The sequence below is a fragment of the Chrysochloris asiatica genome, unplaced genomic scaffold (assembly GCF_000296735.1).
Source record: "Chrysochloris asiatica unplaced genomic scaffold, ChrAsi1.0 scaffold00008, whole genome shotgun sequence".
NCBI classification, from domain to species: domain Eukaryota; kingdom Metazoa; phylum Chordata; class Mammalia; order Afrosoricida; family Chrysochloridae; genus Chrysochloris; species Chrysochloris asiatica.
In genome coordinates this window covers 17,057,558-17,074,713 of record NW_006408526.1, presented here as the reverse complement: position 1 = coordinate 17,074,713, position 17,156 = coordinate 17,057,558, and the positions used below count along the sequence as shown (strand labels likewise).

The window sequence follows — 17,156 nt, the reverse complement described above, 5'->3', positions numbered from 1 at the left end:
TTGACAGTGGTTCGTGAAAAGATTCATTTTAGGACAGGACTAAATTATAGTTGTAGGTCATGTTGTTGATTTTAAGTACCATGTAGGCAATATGATTTTCCCTCAGTTTTGGTTCATTGTATACACACTTGATCCCTTTTTGACCAGTACTGTTGAAATAATAGTTTAGGGGGTTATGAGGATACTGGAGTAGAAAGTGTTTTAAAAGTGAGAAAATAAACAGATGTAGTAGAAAGATGTCTCAGACTTTAAATGATTTGTCAGATCACACACATTTGATGCCTGCTCACACCGTCTCTGGTGGCTGTGCTGTACTTTCAAAGGCCTGCCCCTTGCCAATGGCTAATCATCATAAATAGTTAGAAGATCTTGAACTGTGTATATTTTTAGTTCAGATCTTAATTTTATAGTACAAGTTTCGGACTTGCAGCATTCACCACCAATTTTCTGATCAATTCCATTGTTCTCTCTAAAAAAGTCAAGTTATAGTTGTACTGTGATCCCTGGCTATAGAGTCTTATGTTTGCTCATGATATTTACCCTGACAAATGTAGTAATAAAACCACCTTCAGATTGATTCCCTTAATTAGTTAGCTTTTTGATGTTATTCATAATTTTTTTTTATTTTAAAGAGTAAATTATAAAGAAGAGTGGATTATAATTTTATAGGTTTTATTTCATAGTAATGACTTTAGTATTTTGTGTTTATAAAGGGTAAATATTATCTTACTGAGAACTGTGGTTTGTTTCTTAGGATCTGCTATCATAATTGCTTCTCCAGTCCAGCCAGTTCTTCAGGGAATGGTGGGAATGATCCCTGTATCTGTAGTTGGGCAGAGTGGAAATCGCTTTTCTGCTCCTCCTCGGCAGGTAAGATTTTTAACTGAAAATGGAGCAGTGGAACTTTTCAGACAGTATGATCAATGGCTTTTTCTCTTCCAGGTTCTTCATATGCCTTTGGCAGCACCTGTATGCAACAGAAGTATCCCTCAATTCCCCGTCCCTCCAAAATCTCAGAAAGCTCAGGGACTCAGAAATAAGCCTTGTACAGGTACCTTTATAATTGGTTCATGTCATCTTTATGTCTTTGTATTTATTGGTTTGTAGCAACCCCTGAATATTTTCTTTTTGAATACCCACATCATTTCTATTAAATGTTCATCCAGCTTTTACTTAAAAGTTTTTCTATAGATGTCACTAGAAAGCCAACTTGGTTATTGGACAGATCTGATTCAGACAATGCTGTTTCTTTTGTGAAGTCCTTTTACTTTTTTACTCTCATCCTAGGTTTATCCTTTGAAGTTTCCCAAGATTAGCATAATCCTTATTTTTCCCTAACATATAATTGTATGATACTTTGTAGAAGTACGTTTCAATTTTTTTATCTGTATGTGCTACCTCTTGTTAAAGTACAGATACTGAATTAATGGGGTTGGCACAGAACTTCTGATTCCACATTTCTAACAAGCTTCCAGCTAATGTCACTGTGGCTTGTACTAGGCCACTGAGCAGCAAGACTTGCAGACCGTTTATGAAAACTTCATTTTTCCTCTGCTGAACTCCTATTGTATATTGCCTGCCCTGTCACTCATGTGTCTGCCCTCTAACCCATGAGTAATTCACCCCTTCACTCCCATAACCATCATAAATTGTTTATCAAGAATCTTTTTTTTAACTTTTTACAACATTGGTCTCATACGAGGCTTGTCCTTTTGTTATTGACTAATTTCACTCAGCCTAATGACCTCCTGATTCAACCATGTTCTGAGATGTTTCACAGATTCATCATTATTCTTCAATGTTTTATATTCTGTTGTGTATATGTACCAGTGTTGGTTTAGCCATTCTTCTGTTGGTGGGCATTTAGGCTGTTCTCATTTTTTTTAATGTTTTATTGTGAATTATGTGATAGTTTATATGGGAGAACAGTTTTACGTTCATTCTATCGTATATCGTCTCATTGCCATGGTTACAATCCCCTCCATGCAATCCTTCCCCCATACCCCCCAGGTCTTCAGCATACAGTCGCTCTCCCTCTCTGGATCTAAAGTCTCCAGCTGCTCCATCGCTCCACGTCATCATCTCTGCCTTCATTTCAGGCGTCACTGCTTCTCTGGGTAGAGTCCCACTCTCTGCTCTTCTCCCTTGATGGTCCTAGGGACCTCCGCTCCTAGACTGAAAAGTTAATCACTCCCCTCCTTGCTATAAAACTTCTACCTTTACATTTCCGACCCTCACAAACAGTCCTGATAACAATTATTCACTATTGTATCACAAGAGACCCGTCTGCATTTCATTGCATCAGCCCCAGCTAGTCAGATTGAGTACTACTCACCGGAGATTCTACTTTCCTCCAGGCCCTCTGGATCTAGGCTCCCTCTTGAAAGCTTGTAAGCCAGTCACTTCTTGCCTTTGTAGCCCCCTGTCCCCCATTTTGGGTAGCCAATGTCCAAGTTGCCCATCCCTGTCTACTCTGTGTGTGGAGGGGGTGGGGATGATTCTTGCTGTAAGTATTTGTTCCCTCTTTTGAGCTACTGCTTCCATAGGTGTAGGTCAAGTTCATCAAATTGTATGCGAATACTTTTTTTTTTTTTTTTTTTTCCTCTTTTTATTTCTGGTTGAGCTCTGATCATCCAGTCATTGAAGACAGGATAAGTGGGTATTATCTGCAAGTGTGGGTGTTTTTATGCATATGCCCTCTCTTCTTATCAGCTGGACGCTTCACTCTCCACTCTAGTCCTCTGTGGCTATGTCACTGACTCTGGGCCCAAGAGTCCCCAGGTCTTGCCACACTGCTGGCTAACCAGGTCTTCACCCAGGTTCACAGAAGTCTATTGAATGTTGTAGGGCTTAGCTCACCACTTCATTGCTGTTTTTCCCTCACTTCCCCTTATCGGTGTCGAACGTGGTCACCAATCACAGCGTGTATTCCCGTTGAGTCTTAGTCTTGGAAGGGGGTTTGCACTGAGGGGACCCGACCACTTGTCTTGATGTTTCTTAGGCAAGCAAGTTGCTTGTTCTTGTAGTAACAGTCGGTCTGCCTATGTTGTTTTGTACTGTTTTCATCTTTTTGATATGCCTCTCTTGTAAGTAGCATATTGAGGGGTCCTGTTTTCTTATCCATGCTTTTCTTTATGTCTCTTGACTGGTATGTTTAAGCCATTTACATTCAGTGTAATTATCAATAGGTATGAGTTGATTGTTGTCATTTTCCTTTGTGGGTTTTGTGTGTGTGTGTGGTGCTGCTGGATTCTTTGATCCACATAATTTTCTATGGTGAGTTCATTTTGTTTGTGGGTTTTCTTTTCGTTTCCATTTCTGTTGTGTTATGTGGACTAATGGACCACATAAACATCAGTCTCCATGACCCTGAAATCAGAAGCACTAGATGGTACCCAGTTACCACTACCAACTGCTCTGAAAAAAAATAGCATTAGAATGTCCTGGATAAAATGGAAGAAAATAGTGTAACAAAACTCAAAATCATAAAAAGGACCATTAGTCAGATACAAACTGCTATACCCTGAAACTATGACTTCTTAGTCACCCTTCAGGGATCTGGAAATGAATTTACCCCCCGGGCTCAGTTTTCAGCCAAACAATAGACAGTTCTATAGGGGGAACAGTAATATAGTGAAGTACCTCACACCTTAGAATAATATACCGTTTGAGGTCAAAAAGGATAGCATTTGCTCTAGGACAAAGTTCAGAAGGGCTAGGAAAGAACAGAAAACAAGAAGGAAACTGGTTAAGTTACGATACACTGTGGGAATTGTCATCAATGACGTGAAACAGTGTGTCTGAATTGTTGAATGGAAAACTGATATACTCTGTAAACCTTCACCCAATTTACAATAAAAACTTAAAATTTAAAAAAAGACCTGTGTTCCACCTGTTCATCTTTACCCCCTCCTCCTAACCTCCTGCCAACCACTGATCTTTTTACTGTTTCTTTAGTTTTGTTTTTTCCACAGTGCCGTGTAGGTGGAATCATGCAATATGTAGCTATTTCAGTCTGAGTTCTTTAACTTAGCAGTATGCATTTAGGCTTCTCCACATCTTTTTGTGGCTGAATAATGCATTGTTTTTTATTGCTAACTGATAGCCCATTGTATGGACATACCACCATTTGTGTTATCTGTTCACCATTTGAAAGACATCTTAGTTTGACAACAGTCTTAGTTATCTTCATAACTGTCCTCTTCATAATCATATCCACTTGGTCCTTTCCACACATGGGATCTATCCAACTATCTCTGCTTATACACCTGAGCTCCTTAGCATTGCTTTACAAGTTGCTATGAGCTATGGAGTAGGTTCTGACTCATAGGGACCCTTTACAGGTACCACTTAGAAATCTGTTTCTCACCCTTTCTGCCACTTAGCAGTCAGGTGTAAAACACCTATCTGCTTTTCTTTCCATTCTCTTGTCACACTATTACAGATTTTCTCCATGAAAGAGGAGGCAGTCTGTTCCCATACAAATGTATAGCCTTCAAAATGACAGAGCAGTTCTCCTCTGCCCTGTAGTGCCCTTGTTAGTTGGAATTGACTCAGTAGCGGTGGGTTTGGTTTTCACTAGTTCTTTGTAACTTCAGATCTTTGGAATCAACATATCTAAGTCTTCCTCCTCCTCAAAGGCCTGCCCTGTGTATTCTTCCCCTTTTTTCTTGATCACTCTCAACACTGATTCCAATTATTGCCCAGATCCTATCAATTCTCGATCTTAAATCACTTATTAAATATCCTTACTTGTTGCTTCTAAGACCCTCATCTATTCTTACCTGGATATCTCCAGCCATCTAATTAGAATTTCTGCTTCTAGTTTTCTCTTTTCTAGTCCATTTTTCACACTAGTACCAGAGTGATCTTTCTCTAACAATTCATTGTTCTTACTATTGAGGATTCTCTTTTTCTCTGCAAGGTGAAATCTGAGGTTTTAGCATTATACACAATATCATCTTTGCTTTCATTTTAAGCCTAATTTATTGCTGCTCTCCCACATTAACCCTGAAGTACATAGAAATTAAGATCTAGCTGTTAGTACTCCAGAGCATATGTTCCCAGTGATGCAAATTTACAAACCTAGTTAAATGCAGAAAGTCTTTAAATATGTATAATATATTGCTTTCTTTTTCTGCATCTAAATAGTATTTTTAATGTGTTAAATATGGTTTTTCATAGTTTCAAAGACTAGGTTTGTAATGTTTGTCTGAGATTGAAGCAAGTCATATGTTCCATATTTAAATTTCCGTTTTCGCTTAAAAGCAGCCCTGGTTGTGCATTGAGTAAATGCTCCACTGCTACCCAAAAGATCAACAGTTCAAACCCACCATTGCTCCTCAGGAAAAAATGTATCTCCATTGAGTCAACAGCTGATGAGTTTTGAACTGCCAGCCTTGTGGTTCAAACTGACCTTGCAGTCCAGTACATTAACCCACAGCACCACACGAGGATTCCTCTGTAAAGATTAGGGCTTTGGAAACTATGAGGCAATTCTCCTTTGTCCTGTTGTTGTTGCTAAGTGCTGTTGAGTCGATTCCGACCCATAGCGACCCTGTATAGTGTTTCCAAGGAGCAGCTGGTGAGCTTGAATCACCGACCTTGTAGTTCAAATGACTTTGCAGTCCGACGCATTAGCCCACAGCATTACACCAGGACTCCCCTTTGTCCTATTGAGTTCTTATAAGTTGGCAACGGGTTTGATTTTGGGTTATCTACCGTCACACCCAGTAAAGTTATCTTGTGTTAACTATTAAAAAGTTAGATTTCTTCATCATTTGTTATTGTGGTAATATACATAACAAAACATACACCATTCCAACAATTTCAACATGTACAATGTACAATTCAGTGACATTGATCACATTCTTCTAGATGTACAACCATTCCCACTATCCTTTTTCAAATCATTCCATCACTATTAACATAAACTCTTATGTCTCCTAAGCAGAAACTCCTCTTTTCTCCTTCCTTTCAACCCTCTTGTAACCACTAATAACCTGGTTTTAATATTTGCTACAATATTTGTCCTTTTGACTTAGGTCCCAGCATATTGCTTTTGAGGTTCGTCCATGTTATGACATGCATTAGGACTTCAGTTCTCTTGATGGTTGAGTAGTATTCCATTGTGTGTTGATACCACGTTTTGGTTATCCATCCATTTGCAGACTAATGTTTTGGCTGTTTTCACCTTTTAACTACTATGAAAAGTGCTGTAGATTTCTGTTAGAATTCCAGCCTACACTTCATCTAGCTACATGCCTGGAATTGGGGTTGTGGGGACATAACGTAGTTTTATATTTATCTTCAGGAACAAACAAACTTTTTCACAGTGACTGTATTGTACCATTGTACATTCCTGCAAGCAGTGGTTCAAAGTTCCAGTTCTTAACAGCCTTGTCAATACCTGTTGTTTTCTGTCTGGTTGGTTTTATGTTTTGGTTTTTTAGTATTTTGACCAATTTTTTTTTATTAAGTTGTTTGCCTTTTGTTATTAAGCTGTAGAGTTGTTTTTGGTTTTTTTATTGGGGGGGGATTACACGCTTATTGTATATATGGTTCTTGAATTTTTACTAAGTATCTGGAGGTTGTCTTTTTACTTTTTTGATAAAAACCTATCAATGAACAAAAACGCTTAATTTTTATGATCCATTGATCTATTTTGTCTTTTGCTGTCATAGCTAATAACCCATTGTTTAAAACTGGACCCCACTGCCACGCCCCTACATTCATTTTCTTCTAAGAATTTTATGGTTTTTGTTTTCACATTTAGGTCTTTGATGCATTATGAATTCATTTTTGTGTTTGACCTGAGCCTTGGATCCTATTTTATTATTTTGCATGTTGAAATCAGTCTTCTCAGCACCATTTATTGACGAGACTCTTTCTTCCCCATGGAATGGTACCCTTGTCGAAAATCAATTGACTGTTGATGTATAGATTTATTTCTAGACTTTATATTTCTTTGGTTTATGTGCCTATTATAATAGAACTAGACTGTTTTAATTACTATAATTCATAATAGGTTTTGAAATCAGTAATTGTCAATCCGCCTACTTTATTTTTTAATGATTACTTGTGGTCCTTTGCATTTCCATATAAATTTGAGGATAGCCTTTTCTGTTTTTCTAAAAATGGCTGTTGGAAATTCGATAGGGACTGTGTTGAATTTATAGATTGCTCTGGGTAGTAATTTACAAGTATGCCTGAGTCCTCCATTTCTCAAACAAATGTCCTTCCATTTATTTTTATTGTTCGTAATTTCTTAAAGTGATGTTTTAAGTTTTCTCTGTATTAAGTCTTTTACCTTCCTAGTTAAATTCATTACTAGGTACTTTATTCTTGTACATGCTATTGAAAATTATAATGTTTAATTTCTTTTTCTGCTTGATCATTGTGTAAGCATAGAAAGCTGACTGATAACTGTGTATTGACTTATACCTTGCCAGTTTGCTGACTTGATTTATTCTCATACCTTTCTTACGAATTCTTTGGAATTGCTTTTGTATAGGATTGTGTCATATGCAAAAACGGATAGTTTTACTTCCTATAGAGCTACTTTTTAGTCAGTATGTTAAATAAAATATTTTATTTGTTCAACTGCCCAACATTTTTTCTCATTATGTATGCTGTTGTGATCTAACCTCTGTCTTGAAGTGTACATTATATTTCTCAAGATTTTTTATTTTCTAATTAATTCATTTATAATTTTAGGAAAACAGGTAAATAACTTGGTGGAATCTTCAAATCAGTCAGCTGGATTTCTTGCACAAAGGTAAACATAATAGTCGTTTCTAATCATAAATTATAGGAGTGCTTATTAGATTCAAAACAAAAAAGATGATTTATATTGCTCCAAGTAAAGTTTTTGTTTTTTGTTTTTGGTAGAACTGAAATTTCTGACAAGAATATGGCCACAGATCTTGGAAGGAAATTGGACGAAAGCACAGTTCCCTTCTCAGGAGAGAGTACAGTGCCAACAAGCAAGCCATTTGAAAGCCACAGACGGGTGCTCTGTTTTGATAGCACTGCTCCTCTTGTGGGAAATACACCGGGACCAAACCATAAGGTGGTGTCCCAAAACAAAGAAAAGAATGAAACTTCATTTCCTAATCTTGACTCTCCTATTGCATCCTCCCCCTTAAAATCTCCTTCAAATAATGCTATCAAAAAAGACAAAGAAAAACCTCCAGTGCCTAAGCTTTTATCTAAATCAGAAGCTGCCATTAACCGGCATACCACTGTAAGAGAAGCGCAGCCAGAAAAGAAAGCTTTGTCAACAGAAATTGTGCTTGAATCTTTCCATAAAGCAACAGCGAATAAGGAGAATGAATTGTACAGGGATATGGAAAAGCAAAAAAATCCAGAAACTACAAAACTGTCTAATGGTCAGCAAAACGGGAGTTCACGGAATGAGAAAACGGTGGCTTCGTTACAAGAACTCACTAAAAATCAGGGCACATCCTCAAACAGTAAAAATGTCATTTCAGTAGGAGCTGCTGTGAAGGATATAAAACAAGAACAAACTAAATCTGCCAGTTGTCTGATTAACCCATTAACCAAACATACTACAGAAATGTTACAAGATGGTCAGTGGCATAGCCCATTAAGTAGGCTTGCTGACGGTGCTGACTTACCACCTGTACCCCGGACACCTGGCTCAGGGGTAGGGGAGAAACATAAAGAAGAACCTACAGATGGTATCAAGGTCCCAAGTAGTCGGCGCATCGGAGAAGACAGTAGCACAACCAAAGTAATGGTACCTCCTGTCACCCTAGACTTGCCTGCTTGCAGCCCTGCCAGTGAGACGGGGAGTGAAAACAGTGTGAGCATGGCCGCCCATACCTTAATGATCCTCTCCAGGGCAGCCATCTCTAGGACTACTTCAGCAACTCCTCTCAAAGATAACACACAGCAGTTTAGATCTTCAAGGAGCAACACAAAAAAGCGGAAAATTGAGGAGCTAGATGAATGTGAGCGCAACTCACGTACGTCTAATAAAAATCTTGGCAATTCGTCAGTACCAATGAAAAAGAAGAAAATTAAGGCAAGTTTGAAAGTTTTTATCTTTGGAATTCAATTTGGCCTTTCATTAATAAACAGATTAGAGAGCTCAGCATTTATTTATTTATTTATTTATTTTTGCCACAGCTATCTAACCAAACTGATGGACTGCTTTGAATTTCAATTCATAAAATACATACATAAGCCGGTTTCTCAGCCAGTGTGATCCTAAAAGTTGCCTGGGAGAAACCAAGCAATTTCAAAACCAATTTATATTTGTCTCTCTTAGTGTCTGAGTTAACTAATGCTGCTATGACAAATAACCACAAGTGTGTGGCTTTAACAAATCAATTTATTTTCTCACAGTTTAGGGGCCTAGATGTACAAACTGAGGGCACTGACTCTTAAGTGAAGAGGGCTCTCTCACTCTGCTCTGGAAAAAAGTCCTTGTCTCTCATCAGCTTCTATTCCTAGCTTCCTTGGCAGTCATGTGGCTTGTGTTTTCCCCTGTTCTTGCTTGCTTGCTTGATCTGCTCTTTTATATCTGAAAAGAATGCGAATATTGCTTCATTAACATAACAAAAACCCCTTCCCAAATGGGACTGTAACCCACAGGTATTAGGGTTTAGAATTATAGTTTATTTGGGGGGACATATCTGTATAAGGAGCTCTGGTAGAGTAGTCGTTATGAATTGGGCTGCGAACCTTAAGGTCAGCGGTTCGAAACTACCAGCCGCTCCACGGGAGAAAGATGAGGCTTTCTACTCCCGTAAAGATTTACACCCTCGGAAACCCTGTGCAGGATCGCTATGGGTCAGAACCGACTCAACAGCACTTAACAACAACAACAACATCTGTATAATATTTGGGAAAAGCAGCATTCAAATTTTTATTATATAGCCATGTTAGATTTTTTTTTTTTTTTTTTTTTGCAAGAATGACGTAGGAATGAAACATTAAGAAACCACTCTTGTGTGCAGAATTGCCAAGTAGAAAATGACAAATGTGGAAGTATCACTGAGGTATAGTCACTTAAAACTTGTGTACTTCCCTCTAGAACTAAAATTCTAATGAATTAAAACTTGCCAATTTACTAATATATGAAGAACCCAGTAGAACGGTGTAGTGGTGGTGGTAGTGTGCTGTGCAGGTGGTTCCGACTCATAGTGACCCCGTATTGGGTTTCCAAGGCTGTAAATCTTTATGGAAGCTGAAAGCCTCATCTTTCTCCTCCAGAACAGCTGGTAGTTTAAAATTGCTGACCTTGAAGTTAGCAGCCCTACTCTTAACCACTACGCTACTAGAGCTCCTTAATAGAAGGTTGTAAGTGACTTAATAAGAACATTGGGGCATTGTTTGAATTCACAATATTAAGTTGGGTTTATGGTTTTCTTTTTCTCCCTTTTTTTTCTTTTTTCTTTTGACAGAAAAAGAAGCTACCCAGTTCATTTCCAGCTGGAATGGATGTGGACAAATTTTTGTTATCATTGCATTATGATGAATAAACATTCTGAACATATACAAACCGTAGTTATTTAAAACTGGTATCCCTTAAACTATGAGTGTAGGGAATGACAGACATATTGACAGAATCTGAAAGCATGACCTGCACTTTCATTGAACTGATATTTCACTTTATAGCTAAATCATGCTGTTTCTGAAGCACCTACCTAGTTTGTAAATAGACTTACCTGGAATATTTCTATTTTGGAGAAAATTTTTTTTTTTTTTTTTGCAGAAATGTAAGTAAAGCCAATCTGCAAAACTGTATAGCTTTGAAATGGTGTATTGTAAATATTGTGTAAATCTTGTTGAAATACAGGTTAAATCAACCTAATCTTCTTACACTGTGTTTTTGACATCTTATGATTCCCCAATTCTGAGGCTTATTCAGCTGGAATAGTTTCTTATTTTTAATTTGGGGAATAATAATGCTTTTCTTTATAAATTGCCTTCAGTAATTGTCCAACAAGACATTTAAAAGATCATAGCCACTAAAGTGATATCCACCTCAACTGGTAGTAAAGTACCTAATCGGAAGTCAGTAGTTGGATGGGTTTGTTTGAGTTTATGTACTTTACTACTCCTTTTAATTGCAGTAAAGATTATATTCTTGAGATTGTGCTCTTAAACTGTTTCTTCTGATTGTTCTGGTCTCTTTGCTTTAAAGAGAGAATTTTATAAAACATTTGAGTGCTTTGAGCGTTTGTTTATAATTTAAGATCTTTTGCAGAACTTTTAACTGGTGAGACTATTGAGCCATAAAAAGTTTGGTTGTATAGTGGTTGAGGTTTCTTAGTATGTATTACATACTTTCTCCTAAATACTGGGAATTTAAAGACTTGCACTAATTTATAGAACTCTTTACATAATAGTGACCAATGCACATTTAAATTAAATCTAGTATGTTAAAGTTTGTGTGAAGGATTATCTCTTGATGCCCTTTTAGAAAGCCACGGCCATCATAAGATGTAAAAAGAGAAATCATAGTTTTATATTTTAACTTAGTTTCTCCTAAAATGGGCTGTGTTAACTAGTTGTTTCTGTACTTAGATGTAGTTCATTGTCTCTGTGCCCCATAAAGTGTTATAAAGAGTTATTTTCAAAAGATCCATGAAGGGAATGAGAGAGGTGCCTTCTCTATTTTAGACTTACAGCCATCAGTCAAGTTGAAGAACTGGTGTAAACCTGTAAATGAGAACAAAAACTATAATTAGTACCCAACCAATTGTGCCTGAATATTAAAGTATGTTCTCGTAAGTGCTTTCTGTTTGATTAAATATCAGCATGTTACTTTTGTTTTTCCCTGTACAGGTGTATATATTATTACAGCGTCATCTTCCTCAACCTTTTTTTTGTTTGTTTTTTTTTTTGTACTCAGCCTTTGAAAAAACTAATTCATACTATTCTGTCACACAGTGTAAATCACGCCATCTTAATTGCTGAACCTTACTGCAGAAATTTGTGTTGTGAAACATTTTATGATGTGGCAATAGTCTCTTCCTAAAAAACTAAATATCATACAGTTAATGTGTATGTAACTCAACTTGATACTGTGCTACAGTTAGGTTTGAATAAATGTTTTCATTATTTTAAACATTTACATTACTTTATATTTGCAATCATTCTTTTTAGAAACATTAAATTCCTTTGTAAATCAGTCCTTGTCTCCTCTCTCTGGAGTTCATGTAATGCTGAAAATTAGAAATTTCTGCTCATTTAATCAATATTTGTTGAATGCCTGGTTTATATGTGCTGATACTAAGAATGCATATATAAAAAAATAAGGGTTATTCAATATTTATTCCATCAGCCAGGTTCTGCTAGGTACAGTCCTGAGTCAACTTGTACTTGGGAATCTTCAGAACACAGCCATAATCACCATTCTACCTTAGAAGTCCTAATGTTTTGAACTTAATTGTACTATTTGTACTTGGTAACCTATTGATTGTCAAATGCTCAGCGCTTACATTTCAAGGTTCAAATATATTATAAATAAGAACTTATGACTTTTTATAATGACAGGCAAAATCTAGTCTGTAGTTTGCACATTACTTACTGGTTAATGTATTCAGTATATATCAAATCTTGTAATTAAAATACTTGATTTCTAGTCCTGGTATTATTAGAACTCTTGATTATTTTAGCCCTGGAAAGTGTTATTGTTAGGTGCCATCAAGTCAATTCTGACTCATAGCAACCCTATATAGGGTTTTCCAGGAGCAACTAATCTGCCAGTGCTTATCCTACACTGGAGAATGTTAGAATTTAAGCAGGCCAGTGCTTATCCTACACTGGAGAATGTTAGAATCATTTACTGTGTTGAAATTGTACTTGAAAAGGGCCAGGAGTCTTTGAGGACTAGGGAGACCAACATTAGTATTTCGATGAGTAATTTCAGCAGTATATTGCTGTATATTCTGTGCTCCTTTCAAATGGCATCATCCTCTGACTCAGGCCCAACTTCTTAAAATCGTATTTCAAGTTTTAACTTAATTATTATGCTTCCCCTTTTCATGGTCTTTTTTTTTTTTCTTCCTATTTGTAAAAACGTATCAACTGTTTATTAGCATTTTGGTATACTTTTTAATCATTCGTTTTCCTAAGGGTTGTTTGTTTGTTTGTTTTGGGGTGCATAGTTGAACCCATACTGTAAATTGAACTTTCTACTTCGTTTTTTACTTCAAATATCAGGTATTAACAACAAATTAAAAAGGGCAGCAGTAGACATCTTTGTAAATAAATATGTGTACATTTCCTTATGAGATTATTTTAAAGAATGGAATTACCAAGTCAGAAAGTTAGTGTATATTTTTTTAAGGATTTTTGCATTTTCTTTTACTCCTTCCATTGCATGTGCTTATGAATGAAATCCCTTCCTGTTAGAGATACATTCAACTGTATCGTCACTAGTTTCTATGTTTTTATTTCTTGATTTGTTATAATTAGGAGAGTTTCTCTCCTAATCCATACGTAATTTGTATACCAGTCATGAAGTAAGGATCAAAGTACATTTTTTCCCTACATATTTAGCCACTTGTCTTGGCACAGTCTGTTAAAATTATCCTTCCTACCCCCACCATTTATTTCTGTTATTCTCTGCAGACCTGTGATCAATTATTTCTAAAATCCAAACATCTCTGAAAACCTTTCCCCTAAATTTGACAGTAGATCTCACTTCATGGTAAAACCTGACTTGAATTGGCATGACACAACTTGTACTTTTTATTGTGTTTTGTATGAATGGTCACATTTTGCTATGAAAGTAATAGTATTCTCAGAGTGCTATTTGAAACTCCAGTTGAGATATTACTTTTTAAAATCCAAAGCCTTCTAAATTTTTAATTATTTAGCTAACTGTAAAGGTCTATGACAAAGCACTGTCAATCTCTATTAAGTTTATATAAAACATACACACCCTGTTTACTACAATGTAGATTCTGGAATCCTGGTGTAGTATAAGCTCTGTAGGCACCACTGTTCTTTTTCTTCAAGTATTTTTATTCCTTGTGGTTGAGTTTTTTTAATGACATGTATCTTTTAAATTCGCTTAGAATATTGATTAGAAATATGACTCTTGCAAATTGATACTGAAGGAAAGAAATGGTGTTGTTTATATTATATATTAATAAAGTTTTATAGTTATCTCCATCATAAATTTCTTGCTTAGCCGTGTATTTTGTTGCCACTTGAAGGGAATTAATTACGTTTTGTTTTCTAACTGGATATTTATTTCTATTATAAAGAAAAGTTACTGTTTTTAGTTGTATAAACTTTTTATGAAAACAGAAAAAGTCTGCAAACTTTAAATTTACAGCTCAGTAAATTTTCTCAAACACATCCACAAATTAACCCAGATGAACTAGAACATTACCAGTATGTTAGGACCTATTCATCCCTCTTCTAGTGACTGCTAGCCCAGTGTAATTATTATCCTGAATTAAAGCACCGGGGATTAGTTGTAGCTATTTTTTTTTTTTTTTTAAATTTTATATTAACTCATGTGTGCACCATAGACTGTTTTTGTTCATTCATTCAATTGTTAAAAAGTTTAATTACTAACTTAAACCTTTTTACTGTGAATTAAGTGAAGATTTACAGAAAAGATCATCCGTTTTACATTCAGCAAATCATGCACTTTGTTTCATCTCAAAGATTGCAGTCACCTCCAAGCAGTAATAGTTATCCCGCTTCTCCCCTGGATTATTTCCTTTCCTCCCTCCTTCGCATCCCTTCTCAACTTTGTCCTCAGATAAATGTTCTTTTGATTGTGAATCGTTGACCTTTCCATGGTATGCACACTTTACTAGTATTGTTGCCCCCCCACCTCAAAAAATTACTTATCTACTGCTTAGATAAAGGAGCTCTGGTAGCGTAGTGGTTACGAATCGGGCTGTGAACCGCAAGGTCAGCAGTTCGAAACTACCAGCGGTTCCGCGGGAGAAAGATGAGGCGTTCTGCTCCCGTAAAGATTTACAGCCTCGGAAACCCTGTGCAGGTCGCTATGAGTCGGAACCGACTCCATGGCACTTAACAACAACTGCTTAGATAAAAATCGGACCATCGGGGTGAGTTCCATTTAGACCTGAAGAGTGGGCTAATCAGATTCTTCCATTCTTTCTAACCAATAATCCCAGTCTTTATAATTTTGAGGTTTCACATTTTTCCCTACAACATTTGGCATCTTCTAATGTGATCCCTTTCAAAGCAGTTGGTAGTGGTAGATGGGAACTCACTTGTTCTAGTGGGCTGGTCGAGTCCAGGTGTCACTCGTCTTTCTTCTGCACTTGTAGAGACCATTAGTTGCACCTGACGTGGCCGCTCATGCGTCACTACTCACCAAAGTAATGTAAAATGTTGTCTTTGTGGACTATGTTAATTGGCCATGGTATTCCCTGAGAGTATGATAGTAGTATTTGCTCTTGTATCTTGCTTTGTGAGATTTATTTGTGTATATGATTAGGTCAGTGCTCAATGGCATGTATTTTTCTCATTGTATTTACATTGTTATACTGTAGTTAATATACTTTATAATTGATTAACGTTTAGATTATCTCCGTATGAACTATGAATATTTTTGTACTTTTTGTTGGCTGGTGGTTTTGTGCCATGAAGTTGGTTCCAACTCACAGCAACCCTGCATAGGGTTTTTAAGCCTATAAATCTTTATGGGAGCAGAAAGCCTCATCTTTCTCCCATGGAACAGCTGGTAGTTTTCGAATGCTGACCTTGAGGTTAGCAGCCCGATTCGTAAACATACACTGGAGTCCTGGTATGGAGCTGTTGGTTAATGCACTGGACTGCAAAGTCGTTTGAACTGTAAGTTTGGTGATTCAAGCTCACCAGCCACTCCTTGGAAACCCTAAACAGGGTTACTATGGGTCAGAACCGACTCAACAGCAGTGTACAACAACAACAATTATATACTGTAGTAGGGTTTATGAGAGGGCTTCAGAAAGTTTGTGTGAAATTCCATTGTCTTTGTATTCCATTTCTTCACTAAATTTTGAAGCCCCCTTGTATATTTAGGAGTGAGGATGGTGGATCATAAGGTCTTGCTGGTTTTCTGATTTTCAGAGTGATTGTACCAGTTTATACAATTTATACTACCAGCAGTGTGAGAAGAGTCCCAGTTGTTTTAAGTCATTGCCAGGACTTACGGTTTTCCTTTTAGTGTTGTGTATTGCTATCACATTTGATTTTGTTTGTATTTTCCTTGATAAAGTTTGTGTATCTTTTCAAATGCTTGTTGGCCAGTTGGGTAGCTTTTATGAAGTGTCTGTTCGTGCTTTTACCCATTTGAGTGTTGGGCTGTCTTCCATTTTCTTCCTAATTTATAGATGTAGATATTTTTTCTGTACTTTAGATACAGATCTTCTTTTGGATGGATTCCAAATGTCTCTTACCCTTTGGCCAGCCATTTTACCATCTCTATTAATATTGCTGTGATGGAGAAGTTCTTTATACAAATATACAGGGTTGCTGTGGCCAAAATTCATCTTTTTGGACATGTTTTCAGGAGGTTGCATTCCCTGGAGAAGGACATCATGCTAGATAAAGTGGAGGGTCGGCAAAAAAGAGGAAGACCCCAGTGAGATGGATTTGCACAGCGGCGGCAGCAATGGGTTCAAGTGCAGGAACTATTGTGAGGTTGGTGCAGGACTAGGCAGTATTTTGTTTTTTGTGTACATAAGGTCACTATGAGTTGGTACCGACTCGACGGCACCTAACGACAGCAACAACATGAGTCATATAAGCAACTTAATGGTAACTCAAAACACAAAGTTAAGGAATCCTAATGGTACAGTGGTTAAGCACTCAGCTGCTAACTGAATGGCCAGTGATTTGAACCAACCAGCCTAAAAGATGTGGCAGTCTCCTGCTTTTACAGCCTTAGAAACCCTTTGAGGCAGTTCTATAGAATTGTGATTCTTAATTGACTCAACATGAGTGCGTTTATGATTTTGGTTTGTGGTACAATGAAGTGGTTGGCTGCTAAGTGAAATGTGGACCACTGGAACTCACCTAGCCCCTCCACAGAAGAAAAGGCCAGGAAATCTGCTTCAGTAAAGATGGCAGCCTAGAAACCTGGGTCAAATCTGCTCCGTCATACGGTGTGGCTGTAAGTCAGAACTGATTTCACAGCACGC

The 17,156-nt window shown here is 37.0% G+C and overlaps 1 protein-coding gene across 1 annotated transcript in view; it reads left to right on the top strand.

Annotated features, from left to right (window-relative positions):
• Positions 1 to 10,511, top strand: part of NPAT (nuclear protein, ataxia-telangiectasia locus) — a 63,529-nt gene extending 53,018 nt beyond the window's left edge. The window contains exons 14-18 of the mRNA XM_006833959.1: positions 755 to 870; positions 943 to 1,051; positions 7,717 to 7,777; positions 7,891 to 9,049; positions 10,434 to 10,511. Coding sequence (XP_006834022.1) covers positions 755 to 870; positions 943 to 1,051; positions 7,717 to 7,777; positions 7,891 to 9,049; positions 10,434 to 10,511 — 1,523 coding nt within the window. The remainder of the gene's footprint in view (positions 1 to 754; positions 871 to 942; positions 1,052 to 7,716; positions 7,778 to 7,890; positions 9,050 to 10,433) is intronic.
• Positions 10,512 to 17,156: the final 6,645 nt, after the last annotated feature.